Below are 20,377 nucleotides of genomic sequence, written 5' to 3'. Positions count from 1 at the left end.
AGTGCTCGTCATCACTGAATTTATCCTAGATCGTTGGGACAAATTGGTTTTGAGGGCTTTGTAGAAACCATTCTTTATTCATCCTGTGACAAAGACAAAATTTTGAGTGAGCCCACTAGCCTAGGATAAAGAGCAACTGTGCACATGAATGGTCTCAAGATACTTTACTGTTGGCAGGACACAAGACTAAGGCGGGCTTTGCATGTTGCGACATCGCAGGCCGATGCTGCGATGTCGCATGCGATAGTGCCCGCCCCCGTCGCAGGTACGATATCGTGTGATAGCTGGCGTAATGAAACCTATCGCTACGCCGGCTTCACACGCACTCACCTGCCCTGCGACCGTCGCTCTGGCCGGCGACCCGCCTCCTTCCTAAGGGGGGGGGTCGTGCGGCGTCACAGCGACGTCACACGGCAGGCGGCCAATAGGAGCGGAGGGGCGGAGATGAGCAGGATGTAAACATCCTGTCCAGCTCCTTCCTTAAGCATATCCTATGGAAGCCGCAGTGACGCCGGTAGGAGATGATCCTCGCTCCTGCGGCTTCACACACAGCGATGTGTGCTGCCGCAGGAGCGAGGAACAACATCGGACCGTCGTGACGCCGATGCTGCAACGATGATACGATTACGACGATTTTGCGTTCGTTAATCGTATCATCAAGGCTTTACACACTACGATATCGCATGCGATGCCGGATGTGCGTCACTTTCAATTTGACCCCATCGACATCGCACCTGCGATGTCGTAGTGTGCAAAGCCGCCCTAATGGTAGCACTCATCTTTTCTTCAACAGATTCTAAATGTCCCAAACAGTCTGAAGGGGTTTCAGCAGAGAAAATAACTATACCCCAGTCTTCTGCTATCATACCCCTCTACTTCCTTGAAAATATTTTGAAGTCCATGGCCTGGCAACTCCGCAGGTCTCAATACCGTTAAAACCTGTGATCAATCCTCAAATAGTGGGAGGAAAAACAAAAACATAGCTATTGTGATAAACTCCAAGCACTGACTAGACCAAAATGGGCTGTCATCAGTCAGGATTTGGCCCAGAGGCTGATATCCAACATGAATAGGTGAATTGTAGAAGTCTTGAAAAACAAAACCCAACAAAATACTGTAATAATTGAGTCTTTGCATAAACTAGATGTATTTGTCAAAAAGTGTAAAATCTTATGAAATGCTTACTAAAAACACTGAAGCAGCAAATATTGTGAAAACTAAAATTTTTGTCAGTCTCAACTTTTAGCAATGAGAGTATGTCAAATGTGTTATATTGGTGTAATATTTTGCTCTGTTTAAGGTGATTAATATAGCAAAAGCAGCAACATTGTCAGTATACAGTGTATGGAGATACTGTTCAGCCTGACTCATTCCCCACCAGTTTCAGTAAGCCATGTCTACATTTACAATAAAGGAGTATTACAGTGGTTCTAATAGGGTGTGGTTTGTTAGTCTGTTTCTTCAAAAATACTGCAAAGAGGAATATGGTGAAATTGTGGTGCTTTTTGTTTCAATCTGTATAATATTGTACTAGATCAGTACAATCTTTTGAAATAAATATTGTCACAAGATATGGTAGATGTGGAGTAGAAATAGGTTGTCCAATTTATCACCATCTTCTTCAAACTGAATTCTGGGTGTCTGTAGCCACCACTTTGATTAAGGAATTTTTATTATATAGGTTGCCCAGTCATATACAAAGTTGTTTTAATGTGTTTAAAATACATATTGGTTAAAGTTACTAATATACAGTGGAACCTTGGTTTATGAGAACAATCCGTTCTGGGTGGTGCTTGTAAACCAAGTTATTGGTCTAGCAAAGCAAAATTTCCCATAGGAAATAATGGAAGCTCAGACAATTCGTTCCACAATTTGTGCAATGTCCCCTATTGTGCCATTCCACACACGCACAAACACACACAAACACACAGATACACACACATTATGCTCACCTTACCCTCCATTCCCTCGCCGGCCTCCTGGTTCTTGTAGTCCGCAGGTACAATATGTGTATTGGATAACCATCGCGACGATGCAGGATGATGTCAGCGTCCACGTCATATGCAGTAGCTGCTTGCCTCTGATTGGCCAGCGCGCTGCTTTTGAGAAGCGCTGACAGCGGAAGTTTCTCCATCATCGCGATGGTTACCCAATACACATACTGTACCTGTGGACTACAAGAACCAGGAGGCCGGCGAGGGAACGGAAGGCAAGGTGAGCATAATATGTGTGTGTGCATGTGTGTGTGCGTGTGTGTTTGTGTGTGTGTGTTTGTGAGTGTGTGTTTGTGCGTGTGTGTGCGTGTTTGTGCAGACTGCAAGAGCGGGTTCAGAGCGCTGTGAAAGTACGGAATCGGAAGTGTGTGCGGTGAGTATTTTCTCGTACAGCAAAGATTGCTTGTAAACTGAATTACAAATTTACAGCAAACTTTGCTCATATAATGAAATACTCGCACACCAAGTTACTCATAAACCGAAGTTCCACTGTAGTTTAATTTTGAAGGCTTCCAGTCTTCCAATGTCCCAATTCCAGCACCAGCCTGTCACAGAGAGGATGCTCTCCCAAGTGATTATCATGAAGGGCTTGACTGTCTCCTAATTAAAGTATATTAGTAAGCTTAATAAATTTGTTTTTGAAACTCATCAAAACAATGTTTCATGTGGGTAAAATCCAGGGCAACAAGAAAAAGCGTGCAGTAAGCGCCTACACTGCCTAATGAAGGTGACAGGAAGACTATAGGCTGTTAATACTGAAAGAGGTGGTTCACTAGTTATTTTTCCAAGTCCCAGCGATATTATGTTGCAAAATAAGGTTTCTCTCAAATACCTTGTGTTGCTAATAGTGCCTGTGAGCGGCGCTATTGTGCTCCATTTATCCCCTTCTCATGACCCCCGGGTTCCGTGACCTCTGATGTCCGGTGATGTCAAATCAATTTCCAGCTGACATGACCGCGGCCGGCCTCAGTCTTCCTGAGTGACTGGACTGTGCATGGCGTTTCACCGCTTGTCAAAGTCCAGCATCCCAGCCCAGCATCTCATTGCTCTCTCCTTCGCTGCAGAGCGCCACAAGCAGGAGTGATGCTGGGCTGTGACGAGTGGTGAAATGCCGCCCACAGCCCAGTCACTCACGGAAGCCTGGGACTGGGCCCGGTGATGTCAGGTCAACTGGAAGTTGACCTGACATCACTGGACAATATCGATGTGCCTTGGAAAAAATAGTGAACCACGTCTTTAAATATGTATTTCGATGTGTAAATTTGCCTGTCTGTAAGATATGCTAAGAAATTAATTAGTACTGAATTGCTCTATTTAGAGCACAAACTAAACATTCAGTTTGAGCAAGAAAACTAAATTCTTCTACATTGATATTTGTAGGATATGCTGAATAGCACTGTGGAGGGAATAAAAAATGTAATACATTTAAATAAGATAAAATCACTAACCTGTCTCTACTCCGGCGTGATGGGAAGGCAGCATTGCAACCAGCTACTGTGCAGACATGCATCTCTTTTAGGTGAACATTCCTGTAGTGCAGCTTTACACTATATGAGCTTTTGAAACTCTTTTTGCACACATAGCAAATTTTAGGGTCTGGGCTTGAGCACAGGTCCCCCTCTGGAGAGAATTTTTGAGGGCTTCCGTAACTCAAGGATGAAGCTAAGCTTTCATGAAGTGCAGCCATGCCAGCACTGCCCCCATTGTATAGTCCATAGTGGCTCATGTAAAACATGTCATATGTAGGGTCTGTAAACTCTTCTTTTACCTTTATGACAGCCTGCTGATGACTATCAATATGGTTTTCATAAGATTTATCATTTTCTGTCCTAAGACTACCATTTTTGTGAATTGGAATGTTATCATCCTCCATTGGTTCATCACAAAACTTTGGCTCAGAACATTCTGATTCATTTTCAAAATCTCTCTCGTGTTCCTGGTCTTCAGACGTCATACTGTTTGCTCTGGTGTCTGAACGCATGATACACCTGCTACTGCTTGTTTTTGAGTAACTGTTTATTGACAATCCTGGGCTCACTTCACCTTGAGAATCATGGCCAATGTCATTTATGGATTGGCCATGATCAATGTTTTCTTCTTCATCATCATCATCATCAAATTCATCAGCAGTATCAATGATTTCTTTCTCAATTTTAACCGGCATACTAGATTTTCTAGGTTTTTTCTTAGGAGCAAGATCTGTATTAGAATCATGTGTTGACATGTTAATCACAGTTGATTGCAGCTCTTGAGGCAGAGGAGGAAGAGGCTGTTCTACCCCTAAAGGTGCTGGCAATATTGGACTAGTAGGTAGTGATGTTGGAGGGCTAACTAGGTCTCCTGAATTTAGTAAACTTCTGTAAAAAGGAGGAACAGGTTGTACAGTTTTTAAAGCTGGAAACACTAGTTGACTGGATAGAGAATTTTGCAAAAGAGGATCCAAAGGTGGTGTCGAAAAACCCATTGGTGGACGCCCGGGGCTGGTTAACGATAAGCTTGATTTTGTACTTGCTATTACAGGTGTAGCAGCTCCAGAAGTTGCACGAATAAGATCTTTATCTCTATTGTTTCTAAGCATTGGCATATGAAGACGAGGATTGGGATTTGCACTATGCCGATTTCTACTTCTAAGAGAACTAAAAACCATGTTACAACCTTCAATAGTACATCTGTGTTTTATCTTAAGATGCACAGCATTGTAATGGATTTTAAGTGTTCCCTTATCATAAAAAGTTTTGCCACAAGCATTGCAAAATACCCTGCCCTTCCGTGATGAAGCTCCCATCCTCCTCATTCGATGAATCTTGAAAGAACTTTTGATATGCTCAGATTTATTTATGTCACTGACAGGGGTAGATGCTTGAGTTGGGGAGGAATTGTTTGGCTCTGTTTTTGGCTCTACATTTGTGATGCTACTCAAGGCGTTTCTATTGGATGTCTGTTCATTCCTATTATAAGGCATAGGGGAGACCTCAGACTCACTGGTCTCTTCACATTCATTCTGATTTGAATTGTTAGATTCATGCAACCTCAGGCCGGGGTGCTCTAACATGAGACCATTAGGAGGTAATCCAAGCATAGGAGCAGACACTGGGTTGATATACTGGAATGGAAGGAGAAATGCAAGGCTATTGGGCATGTTCTCAAAGTGGTGAATGCTAGATGGGTTACTGTTTTCTAATTGTGAGAGTACACTTGGGCTTCTGGTACGATTGTTGCTTTCAATAAAAGTTCTTATATCTGAATCGGCTTTTGAAGATGGCACAGCAACTGCCTGTCCTTCTTTTTCTTGAATAGCCATGAGCTCCACAATGGATTTGGTTTCTCCAAACCGTAGAAACTGCTGTAAAGTGATAATCTCCTCTTCCCGAGACATAATTGCCCAACGATCCAGGACCTTGCCAGCAGTATCCTAAAAGAAAAGTATATGCAATGGTAAAAAACATGATAAGATAGCAACATGTGCAATTTTAAAACTAGACATTTCAGCTCGAAAAGAAGAACCTAAGTAAAAGTTAGAATTTCCACAGTTTATCAAAATCCCCCCCAAAATTCTGACCAAATAGAATTAATAGAGAGAGAAGTAATTTGAAAATTCTGCCTACAGTCCCCAATGACCTAGACACATTCCCAATATCAGCATTTAAACTCAAATACTTTGCAGTGTATTAGTGGCACTATGGTTCAGAGCATAGTATGGTTACTTTGTAGTGATTTGGGTACTGAGTTCAAATCTTCACATTTGCATATAGGGCCCGATTCATCAAAGCTTTTACACCAAAAAACTGTGATGTGACAAAATGTTGTGAGTTTTGGCGTCTCCAAATCAGTTTCTCCCAGGTTCACCAAAAAAGACTTCTCGTCTAATTCATGTCGAGTTTCTGGCATTCACTACACCAGAAATCTCACTCCAGTCCCGACTGAGGTCAGATTTCTGGTGTAGCGCACAGACTACTCATCAGATAGTCCTTATTCTTGAACAGAAGTACAACTTTTCATGAATCAGGAGCATCTTACTCCACCACACCCCCTCATTAAGACTGGAAAGAAAATCACCGTTTTTGATTAATCGGGACTATTGCTTGTATGTTCTCTCTATTTTACCATGGGTCTCTTCTAGCTTCTTCCCACACTCTAAAGATATCTATGGAATGGACACTTGGCTGCCTATGCAGTTGACTCTAGCACGTGTCTCTCGAATTGCAAAAAATATATTTTGAGCCACATTGGAAACAGAGACTGATGGGAATGATGATAATATCTCCAGAATGTTAGTGTATCAAAAACAATGGAAAACATATATTATTTATGAAACACATTTTATTAATTTATTTATTATTAAAAATATTATGAACATTTTCAAGATTTTTTTTTAACTTACTATTTAGTGCATTTTATATTATGTATCCATTTTGTACTCCTGTATTGGCAAAGCAACTTGAGTCCAATCCTGTTTATGCATATTTACCAATATTTTAATTTTCAAGACTTTTAGGCCTTATCCCAGTGATTAACAAGAAAATGAATTGAAATACTCAAAAAACTTATTTTAAGGGCTTATGCAGACGCCCATGTCAAATAAATCAGATCTTCCATCTTCATATATTTCTGTTAGGCCACGCTCGGGTCAGGGGAGCCGTTGCCATTCCATGCATTGTGGTCCGAGATCAGACATCTGTATGAGCCCTTAGGTTTGATATACCCTCTATTCTTTTTCAGATTTTGGGATTGTGGCTCTCAGAATCATGACTGTTCATGACAGAATCATTATGGATCGCAGAATCATGACTATTTCCAAGTATGATTATAGTCAGGAAGAACTGCACACATACCTGGAGAGCTACTGCACTTCTTTGATCTATGGATGATCCTCACTGAGCTTCAGTGAGAGCTACAATTAGATATTTAATATGCCATGTACAGTATATAGTTGTATATACTTGTTCGTAATCCTCGTCATATGTTCTTGGTTAAAATTTACACACAATGTAAATCCCAGATGTAAATATACTGCTATTGATATTCACAGGAATCTAGTCTGATGCCACTGCAATTAATTTATATTGCCAAAACCTGACATGCAAGATTTTGAAACAGGCCTGTGCCAAACAATATCAATGCACTTTCACAAGCAGAAATCCAAAAGGTTACTAAGCAACAACACAGTCTGGATAAGAAATTAAAGACAAATAAAAAATGTAGTATTTTGGAAAGTAAGCCTGTGGTTATTGTAAAAATAAAGCGTGTTTCCAGACAGGAATTCTGCTTTAAACTCTTCCAACATTTTGGTAGTCTTTAAACTATTTTTACAGCTTTTAATAATGCTTCTATGAACATGGAACATAAATACAATGCTTTAATAGATAGTACCCTGCACTTCCAGCATTAGAGCTAAAATTCAATTTGCTACTCATTCGCACAACTACCGATACTTGGATAATTCCATTGGTTATTCCAAAACATAGGCTTATTCACTTTCATGTTGTAGATGCATAGTAGTGTGTTATTTCCTCCAAGATCTCTAAACTAAAAATTTCTAAAATGTTTCATGTATAACAGGGGACATGGATCATCCAATAAGTGGTAATACACCTTCTAGATAAATCCGAAAGTAGAAAACCGCCTTCCAAAGTATGATGTATATAGGTACCAATGTTGGGAAAACAAATAGTACATTTTCAGAATACAGTATGTGTTTGAATGATAGCATGTTCAAATCCCCTATGAGGATATATGCATATATGTATATATATATATATATATATATATATACAGTGCCTACAAGCAGTATTCAACCCCCTGCAGATTTAGCAGGTTTGATAAGATGCAAATAAGTTAGAGCCTGCAAACTTCAAACAAGAGCAGGATTTATTAACAGATGCATAAATCTTACAAACCAACAAGTTATGTTGCTCAGTTAAATTTTAATAAATTTTCAACATAAAAGTGTGGGTCAATTATTATTCAACCCCTAGGTTTAATATTTTGTGGAATAACCCTTGTTTGCAATTACAATAATCGTGTTTTATAAGACCTGATCAGGCCGGCACAGGTCTCTGGAGTTATCTTGGCCCACTCCTCCATGCAGATCTTCTCCAAGTTATCTAGGTTCTTTGGGTGTCTCATGTGGACTTTAATCTTGAGCTCCTTCCACAAGTTTTCAATTTTTCAATTGGGTTAAGGTCAGGAGACTGACTAGGCCACTGCAACACCTTGATTTTTTCCCTCTTGAACCAGGCCTTGGTTTTCTTGGCTGTGTGCTTTGGGTCGTTCTCTTGTTGGAAGATGAAATGACGACCCATCTTAAGATCCTTGATGGAGGAGCGGAGGTTCTTGGCCAAAATCTCCAGGTAGGCCGTGCTATCCATCTTCCCATGGATGCAGACCAGATGGCCAGGCCCCTTGGCTGAGAAACAGCCCCACAGCATGATGCTGCCACCACCATGCTTGACTGTAGGGATGGTATTCTTGGGGTCGTATGCAGTGCCATCCAGTCTCCAAACGTCACGTGTGTGGTTGGCACCAAAGATCTCGATCTTGGTCTCATCAGAGCAGAGAACCTTGAACCAGTCTGTCTCAAAGTCCTCCAAGTGATCATGAGCAAACTGTAGACGAGCCTTGACATGACGCTTTGAAAGTAAAGGTACCTTACAGGCTCGTCTGGAACGGAGACCATTGCGGTGGAGTACGTTACTTATGGTATTGACTGAAACCAATGTCCCCACTGCCATGAGATCTTCCTGGAGCTCCTTCCTTGTTGTCCTTGGGTTAGCCTTGACTCTTCGGACAAGCCTGGCCTCGGCATGGGAGGAAACTTTCAAAGGCTGTCCAGGCCGTGGAAGGCTAACAGTAGTTCCATAAGCCTTCCACTTCCGGATGATGTTCCCAACAGTGGAGACAGGTAGGCCCAACTCCTTGGAAAGGGTTTTTTACCCCTTGCCAGCCTTGTGACCCTCCACGATCTTGTCTCTGATGGCCTTGGAATGCTCCTTTGTCTTTCCCATGTTGACCATGTATGAGTGCTGTTCACAAGTTTGGGGAGGGTCTTAATTAGTCAGAAAAGGCTGGAAAAAGAGATAATTAATCCAAACATGTGAAGCTCATTGTTCTTTGTGCCTGAAATACTTCTTAATACTTTAGGGGAACCAAACAGAATTCTGGTGGTTTGAGGGGTTGAATAATAAATGACCCTCTGAATAAACTTTTCTCAATTTAAAAAAAAAAAAAATAAATAAATAAATAACATTCTTTTTTGCTGCAGTGCATTTCACACTTCCAGGCTGATCTACAGTCCAAATTTCACAGTGCCAAGTTAATTCCGAATGTGTAAACCTGCTAAATCTGCAGGGGGTTGAATACTACTTGTAGGCACTGTATATACGGTGAGGAAAATAAGTATTTGATACACTACATCTACATCTACAAAGAATGGAGAGGTCTGTAAATTTTATTGTAGATACACTTTAACTGTGTCCAACTGTGACAGACAGAATAAAAAAAATCCAGAAAAATCACTTTGTAAGATTTCTAAATAATGAATTGGCATTTTATTGCATGACATAAGTATTTGATACAATAGAAAAACAGAACTTCAGATTTGGAACCCGAAACCTTTGTTCACAATTACAGAGGCCAGACTTTCCTGTAGTTCATGACCAAGTTTGCACACGCTGCAGCAGGGATTCTGGACCACTCCTCTCCATACAGATTGTCTCTCTATTTAAGGTTTAGGGGTTGTTACTGGGCAGCATTGAGTTTTAGCTCCTTCCAAGGATTTTCTATTAGGTTCAGATCTGGAGACTGGCTAGGCCACTCCAGAATATTGAAATGCTTCTTATGGAGCCACTCCTTACTTGCCCTATCTGTGTGTTTTGGGTCATTGTCATGTTGGCAGACCCAGGCATGACCCATCTTCAAGGCTCTTACTGAGGGAAGGAGGTTGTTGGCTAAATTCTCGCAATACATGACCCAATCCATCCTCCCTTCAACACGGTACAGTCGTCCTGTCCCCTTTGCAGAAAAGCATCCCCAAAGTATGATGCTTCAACCCCATGCTTCATAGTTGGTATGGTTTTCTTTAGGTTGTACTCATCCTTCTCCTTCCTCCAAACATGGTGAGTGGAGTTGATAACAAAAAGTTATATTTTGGTCTTATCTGACCACATGACCTTCTCTCATGCCTCTTCTGGATCATCCAAATAAGTGTTTCTCAATTCCAGTTCTCAAGACTCACTAACAGATCATGTTTTTAGGTTTTCCTCAATCAGGTTTTCAGAATTTCCTTAATGTTGCCCAGGTGATGGAATTATTCCCTGTCTAATATTGAGGAAAACCTGAAAACATGATCTGTTGGTGGGTCTTGAGGACCGGAGTTGAGAAACTCTGATCCAGATGGTAATTGGAAAATTTAAAATAACAATAAAATGTAATAATTCTCAGAAATTTGCAGCACAACTATTTGCATTTTAAAAAAAGGTTCTGATTTTTTATCACAAAAATCCAAAAGAAGCATTATAAGTTTGCCCTTGCCAAAATTGTACTGACCTGGAGAAGCATGTTGCCATTTTTACCACAGAAAGCAAAACTCAATAGTGACTTGCCTCTTTTTCCATTTCACACCACTCAGAATTTTTTCCCCATTTTTCAGAACAATATATGGTAAATTAAATGGAATCATTTGACCTCTTTACAACTTTGGATGTACTTATTTGTCCAAGGTCTTATTTGTGCTTTAATGCGGGATTTCACCGAGAGCAATACCACAGAAGAAATGCTACCGCAGGCCTCCTGTATCCGTTGTTTCAGGTGACACATCCTGGATCTGCGGTATTGCTGTAGGTGTGTCAAGAGTAGGACAAGAGAATCGCGTTGACAATTCAACATAATGGGCAGCATTATGAGCACATCCTTTAGTGGGTTACTGTCATTGTTCCATGTCACAAACATGTCAATAACTCGATAATGAATAAAGCTATGTTATAAATGAGCACACCATTGTTTTTATTATGCAATTCTCTATCTGCTTGATGTCTCACAAGACCCCCTTCCCATTGAAAAAATTAATGTTGAATTCAAAATCAAAATGGCGGCTTTGCAGATGGCCAACATGGGCGTCACTCAGCCTCAAATGTTTGTCCCCTTCCATGTTCTAATATGCCACAAACAGTAAGGTGAAATCAGTGAGATAGATCAATACTATTAACAAAACTACAAGAAAATCCTTATGCCAGCAAAGTCAATGAGAATCCTGAAGTGTAGTGCACACGTTGAGTATTTTCTCCATGCAGATTTGATGCAGAAAATAATCTGCAGCGTGACAATTTTTTCAGCGTTCTGCCTGCATTTTCACCCATTGAATTCATGTTAAAAACGCATACAAAAATATGTGTTTTTGTGCTGCATTTTTCCTGCCAAGAGATGTAGAAATGTCTTCAATCAAATACTCAATGCATGCTCATACCCTTATAATAAAACACCACTCCAGCGTTTTTTTTTATTTCAGCGCTGGAGTGGTGTTTTAAATGTCAGTCCCCTGCCCTCTATTTTATACTCACCTGCTGCCACTTTCATGTGTTTCCAGCTGTGCTCCAGTTGGTCTACTGTGATTTGTGACCAGTATTTCATGGAGTGCACAAATCAATACAAGTCTATGACAGCCTCCTTCTGGTTCTCATAGAGTTGTATTAAGTGCCCGTGTTGAAACTTCTGACTTCCGCCTTGTCAGAAATATTGGGTACAAAAAAGATAACATCAGAGGGGAAGAGCATTTGTGTTTAAAGTGGCACTGAAATAAAATAAAATCTGTAGCGGTGCATTAACTATAGTAGATAAAAAGAGCAAAAACGACTTATTCATCATTAATAACAAAAAATGCACTGTCCGGTTCATTAACCCTTTAGCATAATGTGTGTGATCCAGAAGTGACACCTTAATAGTATGTTCCTCTATGAAATCATAGACTACATTACACCGCTAGTTTAATTTAGTTGTATTATTCATGTACGTTTGCAATCAATTAAAATGGAAGTACATTTTGTGGCTCTTCAACCCCACTGTGTTACTAAATCTTAAAAGCATCTGTTAGATGACCTCTAAACTGGACCTATCATCTTGCACAGTAAAGAGAAAAACATTATGGAGACTATACAATGTGCAGGACTCCCCTCCTATGAACTGATGATATGATTGCAGCTGACCTGCAGGCAAGGATAAAATGTGTGAGGATGTGACCCAGACATAAGGACATACTTTGTCCTGACATCTGAGTCACGTCTGTAGCAAGGGATGAGTGGAAGATGATTAGCTTTGAAGATGCAAGCTGTCAGCTTAATATCTTGCACAAGGAGTCAAACATTGAGTTCACTGAAGTACCGAAATGATGTAAAGACATTTTAAAGAAACATTCTACATTTCCTGGATTTAGTAAAAAAAAAAAATCATTGGTATCTGTTTCCTTTTTTCCCCCCAAGAAATACAGAAACGGATCATAGCAGTTTCAAAATGAAAGGTTTTCTTTGTCCTAAAACAACAGAAGGTACAGTTGAGCTCACAACTACCAACACATACTACCTTATGTTGCATTAACACTAGAAGTCCCAGAAATTTCGAGCTCCCCCCTGAAGTCCCGAAAGAGGGTCAAATGACATACAATAAACTGAATAGAACTAACTAAAAACTAAATGGCTAAGCTCAATGGAAAACAACAACCTCCTGTGGTGCGACAGTAATGGCCTTAATTACAGAACAAAAGACGGTGATTATAGGATGTTAGCTAAAATCCTTCAGGTCATTCGACCCGTCTCTGGGTTCCAAAGGTAGAGATGTTAAATGACCCCTCTCTGGGACTTCTAGTGTTAAGCAATAATACTGCACCATAGGCTTCTATGGGGTCCTACTGAATTTTCTAATGCCTCCAATTTACACAGACTTCTCCCTATCAATTGCCGAACGTACAATACTGCTGACCACTGATCCACCCTAGAAAGATTGACAACGTTGCCCTATCGTCCAGTTCAATACTACATTCAAATTCTTTTATATTCATGTATCAGGACCTGGAGTTGTCAAATAATTAAGATCTGAATTATTACGCAGTCATTATTTCATAAGTGCATAAGGTTTAACCCTAATGGCCCCAATACATTTTAGGTTAATGAAAAGACCAAACGCTCCAATTTCAATAGGATCAGCTGACTTACTGTTCCCCGAAAGATAATGTTGTGGGTGAGAAGAGTAAGGCACATTAAACTACTATGCCTGATCCTTTTATTTCCAGGATTTAGACCGCCATCTCACGTATCTGGCAACAGCTTATTCCTCTCCATGGCCATTCACGTATGGCCGAACAAAGTGTGTGTAAGGAGGTAGGATAAAAGTTCACCGTTCACCGTACACGTATGTGACTGACTTCAATCTCACATGTAACCTATATCTATCTTAAGCATGGTGAAGTTGCTTATCCAAACTCATTAGATGGCAATTATCTCCCCTCAGTCCTTCATTCTCATGAATGCTTGGCTCAGCCAAAGGTCCACATTTTCTCTAGGAGAGTGTCTTTGCACGATTTCTGTATGCAGATTTTTTTGCCTCTCACCAAAAGGATTAAAATCTTTATCCTGCCCTCTTCAGCATTATCTGTTGGGGGAGAGTTGGGAGGTGGCCATATGCATTAGAAGGTGGCTGTGCCTATCAAAATTGGCAGGTACGGTCGACTATTATGAAATTTGTAATGAAGGGCTTTCATACTGATAGGAGGCTCAATTATGCTTGAGAAAGCAGAACATACTTTTTAGTTCCATTCATTCTCCACAATAGAGGGAAGCAGTTCATTTTGATGATAGGTAAAAATAGTAATGCTGAATGATCACATTATATCAGTTATCAATGGAGCTTGTAGAATATGAAGATGAACTGTAACGGTAATGTTGTAAGAGAAATGATATCATAAATTGGCGCATTTACTGACATTTGTTTGAGGTAATCTAATTTGCGTACATACAATAGACTGGCATATTATAACAGAGGGTGTGTTATTGTGTATACTGAAAGCCAGCTGCAGTGCTCCATAGTGTATACTGTACCAAGCAGGGATTGTAAAACAGCTTATCAGATACATCACAAATGTTCTGTTTGGGGAAAGGAATCTGACAATTTTGCAATTTGACTCCATGGAATAGTTTAACTGTGAGTAAATCCACTGCAGTGATTTGAAGCTGTGAGGTGAAAGTCTGGGTCGCTGGGAAAGCACTTGAAGCCTCTCCAGCATATCACAGCTGTGTGACTGTATGACATCTACTGTATAGAATTACTCTTCATGGAGTTCATTGCATGGACGCCCAGGTCCACCAGAGTGGGAGCTGTTCTGGTACAGCGAGAGGGTCCCAACCAGGGAAGAAGCCTAAATGGCAGCCACATACCCAAATACAATAGAACATATGGACAAAGGTTGATGCCCTAAGACAAACTCTTTAAATAACGCAGAGTAGATTTGACTAGCATAGCACATCTGGTATAGATTTTGGTCAAGAGCCTCTTAACAAATTAGTATGAAGCAATGTCATTAATAAATTCCTCACCCCACCCCCAACAAAAAAAATGTTCAACTGATCAGCTACTTTTGATATCATTTTCTGTCTCAGGAAATGCATTAGTGATGCTAAGTCGTTATATACAATAGACAAAAGTCAGCTAATCGAGACAATTTCATCGTCCTGCCGACCATCAGATATGCATAGGGGCCTCCTGACTCTTCATCGACAGATGATGTTGGAATATCAACAGTCAATCCTTTTGTCTTCAGGCATGATCAGGCTTACAAGAACATGAGCTTTTGGCTGAGCTCAGCACTCATGTGTGTTGAGTGGGAGAGATAGCTGTCTACCGAACAAACCTTGGTCTGAAATTTTATTCAAGGGTATAGTCAGCAGTATTCAGGTTGACTACTCACAAAAAGTTGAATAAAAATGTCTGCCCCCATGATCATTACTTTTACTTATACTTATCTTCTATTCTGAATTCCAAACACATTATATTAAATTTTGGGGTCTTTTAACAATAAAACCAATAATTTGGTGCCAACAATTAGCTTCCAATACTTCAGCAATCATCAGCATCTGCTATCTTCATACACCTGAAACACATCAAGGATGAACGTTCGTCCATTTTTTCTGAGGATACATTACAAATGTTCAATAAATATTATAACGCTAATATTGCAGTCCTGCCGTGAACAATGTACAGTACTAATAACTATGTCTGTACATATTAATACGCTTCTCGTCCCAGCAGTCCTGACTTTCCGAGCAGCCCACTTCTCCACATTAACAGCAGTCATTTGGAGAGAAACAAACGTGCCATTAGAAGCACTTTTACAAGTGTATATTCATCCACCAATTAGCTTAATGTGGCCGCTTTCTGCATATTTTCAATACAGGCTTGCACAAATCTCATTAATATTTCCCCCTAGCGCTTTGACAGATTACCTTGTCATTATGCATCCTGGAGCCTTTGAAACAATATGGGTAAACTACTGTTTGCGAGGTTAATGACAATTATCCCCTAATTACTGCATAAGTCACTCAGTCCACTTTATCTCATAGGCAGGGTTCTGCTCAGTGTAACTGCCATTGTGTCACTGGAAATGAATTTAGTATGACTACAGTTATATCCACGGCCGTGCCTTGTAAATTATGCTGACAGGAAAATGAACAAATTAACATGTCATCACCTAAAACTCATCTTGATATCAAAGCATCTTCCCATAGTATTGCAGCAGTTCTGATATAGTAGAGAAAAACAAGCTGGGAGGTCAAATAAGGGCAAATATTTACATTAGGAAATACTTTATACTATAAGAAATCTACATTTTCAATGAATAAACATTTTGGTAATCCTCCTATGAAAGTAACTTTTATGGGAGATGAGACCCATACTGATCTCAAACTTGCTGAAAAATGGCTGATCTAAAGCACCTAGGCCCAAGTGCAAAATCTGTAACTGGGCCTTCAACTATATTGTCTCTTTTGTTTACTCTTTCTGGGCCCTCAGGATTTTGGACCCAGGTGAGACTGTAACCTTTGCATTTTATTGTTATTTCCCATGGAATTACAAAAATCGTAAACTCTCTAAATTATAATGCTATTCACTATAATGGTGGCCACCTCTATGCCAAAATTTCAACTTGGATTCCTTTATTATCGGCTTGTTACAAAAGTCTGTTTTTGCACCCAGGATTTCACTGTGTTGAGCGCCTTTGATGGCTGCCGGCAGTGTTTTCTCTGGCTGGTCGAGATCAGTGATTGTTTTGTCTTGCTAGTCTACTAGGCATTGCTCCCACCTAGCCAGAATCCTACTCCACACTGATGAGTGGCAACACCCCGAAACAGCTGTCTATGGATGGATACCTGGCCTTGGAGTTTCCCTTGTCATATCTTTAAACTTGTCAAAGAGTTTGATATTAACTAAAAGGGCCACTTAATATGGTGGTTATGGTGGTCTCCTAAAAAGAGCCACTCCTTGGCTAGGTCCTTCCCGGAGGGATATCTGGCTATTTTCTGTGTCGAGACTCCTAACAGAGGCTCCATGGACCTTTTTTTGATTTGCATACTTCCCAGGGGGCAATTGCACCTAGGATTTCACTGTGTTGAGTGCCTTTGTTGGCTGCCGGCAGTGTTTTCTCTGGCTGGTCTCCCCGAGATCAGTGATTGTTTTGTTTTTGGAAAGGGCATTTCTATCAAAACCCCAAACAATTGGTTAGGTTGGCATGAGGCTGGGACTACAAAGAGATTTTGTCACAAGGTGTTCAGCTCTAAACTCACCAGGTCTCATGGCGACTTCTGACCCTGTTCACACTGCAGAGTCTGACACAAAACCTGGTGCTTTTGAGTTGCTCAATCAGAATCAAATAAATTCCTCGCCCCCTGAACAAAAAAAATGTTCAACTGATCAGCTACTCTTTGATATAATTGTTTGTTGTTCACCAGTTGTGTACATACTAGTGATCATTCTAGCAGGAGCTCATTTCTGCTATCCTGTGGATTGCTGCTAGGGTCACATGTTACTGGAGGCCTATCAAAGTGCCTCAACCCCTTAAAATATGGTGAAGCCTGATCCCCCACCCAGATTATAGCTTAATTTGTGAATACCGGCCCTTGTGCTGTGATGAACCTGTTATGGTGATCTAATGTACGTTATTTGGTGTGTTATGGAATTATTCTCATTTTCATTTATTTCTTCCCTGGTTCTTTATTTCTCCTGAACAAATATTATCTTACCCCTGTGTGTGTGTGCAATGACTTTGAGTTTTGATTTTTCCATGTCAGTCTATTTGGGATAAACAACTCTTGTCACAGCCCTCGCTGGGGGTGGGTGAAAGGGGGTATAGACCAGGGCTATTCAAGAGACTAGGGTTAGGCTTGTCTAGACCACTTCACCATCAGAGGTACCTCTTGGATATGGGACAGTTAGGGCCCCCCTAGCCCTAGAGCCAGTGTGGGAGCCCCTATTCCAAGTTACCTTGTCACATCCCGTGACAGATTTTGGCCGCAAAACAGGTTGCACAGCCAAAGATTGCCTTATGCTACATAGCTGCATAATGCAAGTGAAGTGGTACTTCAATAACAAACAAGACAAACAAGTCACATAATGTCAGACCCAAGTAACAAATACTCAGACATTACTAAGCTGTGATGAAGCAGCCACATATGACAATCTTTTTCCATTGAATCTGTTTCATAGCCAAAGATGCCATGAAGACCCAGCTTAATATAAACTTTGTGGTAATATACACTTCAGGTCTTTAGTGGATAAATTAAACTCAATATTTAATCACATCTTCCCCTTGAAGGACAATTGTCTCGTAAAAACCTTGCTTTACAGTTTGTATCATATCGTACAGCAATAGAAAAAATCTCCCAGCAGGGGTAGACACTTTATTGGGGCAACTCATGCAGTGGTTGGGTCCAAGTCCACCTGCTTTAACCTACTTCCATTGCAGGTGAAATTGTGCATTATGATGAGATATTGGACAACAAAGGGCCCATATACTATTTTATCACATGGGGCCCTCTTCTGTCTGTGTCCACCCGGTGGCTAGCATTCCTTGCTTGCTTGTGTCTACTTACACAGAGCTTGTTCTGGAGATTTCCATTATTGGAGGTGCATTTTTTTAAACCAGGCGCAGTATAGCAATTGGATGTAGGAAAAACTAATTGTCCACTGGAATTATTAGAACTGAGAAAAGCTGTTGGGGTGTGATTGTGTGGCGCCCTGGACTAGCCAGGTCGTCACAGGTACTACAACACGACACCCCCACCCCGAGATAGGCATATCAGTCAGACACAAAATCCTTGTTGCCTACCTCCAGGGGCTGATGTCCCCACCAGGTGGGGTGGAGCCAGGCAGTTGGCCCCACCCACTGAGGAGTTCACAGTCCTGGAGGCGGGAAAAGGAAGTCAGTAACAGGGACAGTTGAGTTGTGAGAGTTGGAGGAGGAAAGTGAAGGAGTAGCGGAGGAGAAAACTGACAGTGTCCAGGTACGTGGCCCGTGCACTTAGAGCATTGTTGGCAGACGGTGGTGGCCGTCTGCAGGAGAGGCAGATCAACGCGGAACCGTAGGACCGGTGACGGGCGGTGGCTCGCCGGTACCGAACCGGGGAGTGAAGAGAAGCCAGCACAAACCGGCAAGGCCTGCGGACTCCGACCAGGCTTGGAGTCGCCATTAATAAGGTCAAATCCGTCAGTGACCGGAACCCCAGGGGTTTCCTAACAGCCAAGACCCGATTGAAGGCAACCGTCCAACCGACAAAAGGAAATACAGCTACCGCCACAGCTAGAGTTCCAAGGGCCAGAGCCTGCGGGCAAAAAGGGCTCCTCCGGCACATACACACGCTGGGGAGCGGGTTACTGGTGGGAATCCATCGGGACCGAACATACACACAGGTGCAGGGAAAGGCAGCCACCACCAACCATCCGGGAGAAGCCACAGCAGCCGGCTGCGGGACCCGTCCATCCAGCCATTTGGTTTACCAGTGACTTTGCGTACCTTTGTGGCTGAGTGAGTACAACCGTGCCTTCCGGCACCACGCTGCGCAGTCCCCGCAGCCCTGCACCTTGCCAGCCCTGCCTTCCCGTCACCTCACCGGGCCCCGGGACCACCAACCCCTACCCACGGAGGGGGAAAACAACATCCCAGCTGCTCCCTACCATCGCTCCCGGGATCCCTGTCAGTAGCAGCGGTGGTGCCCAACCTCACCACAACCCGTGGATGGCGTCACGGACCAAATCCCCAAATCAAACTGCCCCTTTCACTCACGGGCGAGGAGCGTCGCTCGAGTCCCCGGATCCGGCCCACCACTCGAGCCACTGAGCAGCAGCCGCAGCGCCGGACCCGAGCGTTAGCGAGCGCAGCGCCCTGCCGCCCGCGACAATTGTAAACTAGTTTGACAGTTTTCACTAACAATGGGCATAAGTGTGAATACAGCTCTGAACTATAAAAAGGCGTTACCTGCACAGAAGTGAAAATATGTCATGAAAACTGTTAGCAAAATAACACCACTTTTTCTTTAAATTATGATATATTGATATAATGCATAATTTGTAAAATTGTTACCAAAATGTGAAGATACCCTTTATAATATCTTCCATTATTCAATTAGCTCCCAATGGACTATAATGAGGAAATAACTGGAGCAGGAATATATTTATTTGCATTTTATGCTATTTTTGGTGAAGTCTGAATAGAATCTAAGTCACTTCAATATTTTTAGCATCGATTTCAATTCAACCTCTTTCTTCTCACTATGTATATATTCTATTTTTATAGAAAAAAAAATCAAATGAAAAAGGTTTTTAAGCCTCTGATCCCCTCTCCATGTTTCTCTTACATCAGTAAGCGGCAGCAAGGAAAGTTGTCCCCAGAGCCACAGCATGAGCATCTTTGTCTGAAATGGAGATTTTGGTGACACTTTCGATTCACAGGAGACTGCACGCTCTGATGAACCAACAAAGCTCCGAAAAGTGCAACAGCCCTTGATGTCAGCTACATGCGATTTGTGTACTGACTATGCCAGTGGCTCTGAGCCTCCCTGGGAATACATTGAGGTGCGAGACTGTAAGTGCTTTCAGGATATAACAATGTATTCAGTCTGCTACAGAGTTACTGGAACACAACTGTCTCACATGAGAGATTATAAATATGTACATACACTGGTGTGCAGAACCGTTCTGTTGCTACAATAGGAAGAAATTAGCTGCTTTGCAAGGCCTTTAAATATGCTCTGTCAATCAAGACAGGAAAAAAATAATGCTACTTGGCTGAATAAAAATCTAAAGGAGTATGTAGCAATGTAAGACTGTAGGAAAAAAATAATCTATTTACTAATAGA

At 41.5% G+C, this 20,377-nt stretch overlaps 1 protein-coding gene across 4 annotated transcripts in view; it reads right to left on the bottom strand.

Moving 5' to 3' along the window:
• The window catches only part of BNC2 (basonuclin zinc finger protein 2), a 952,623-nt gene that overhangs the window by 56,879 nt on the left and 875,367 nt on the right, over positions 1 to 20,377 (bottom strand). For all 4 annotated transcript variants that reach the window (XM_075316506.1, XM_075316521.1, XM_075316528.1 and 1 more), the window contains one exon: positions 3,443 to 5,406. In XM_075316506.1, coding sequence (XP_075172621.1) covers positions 3,443 to 5,406 — 1,964 coding nt within the window. The remainder of the gene's footprint in view (positions 1 to 3,442; positions 5,407 to 20,377) is intronic.

Source organism: Anomaloglossus baeobatrachus, chromosome 1 (genome assembly GCF_048569485.1).
Source record: "Anomaloglossus baeobatrachus isolate aAnoBae1 chromosome 1, aAnoBae1.hap1, whole genome shotgun sequence".
Lineage (NCBI taxonomy): Eukaryota > Metazoa > Chordata > Amphibia > Anura > Aromobatidae > Anomaloglossus > Anomaloglossus baeobatrachus.
The sequence above is the reverse complement of the archived record's forward strand: the minus strand, read 5'-3'. Positions and strand labels throughout refer to the sequence as shown.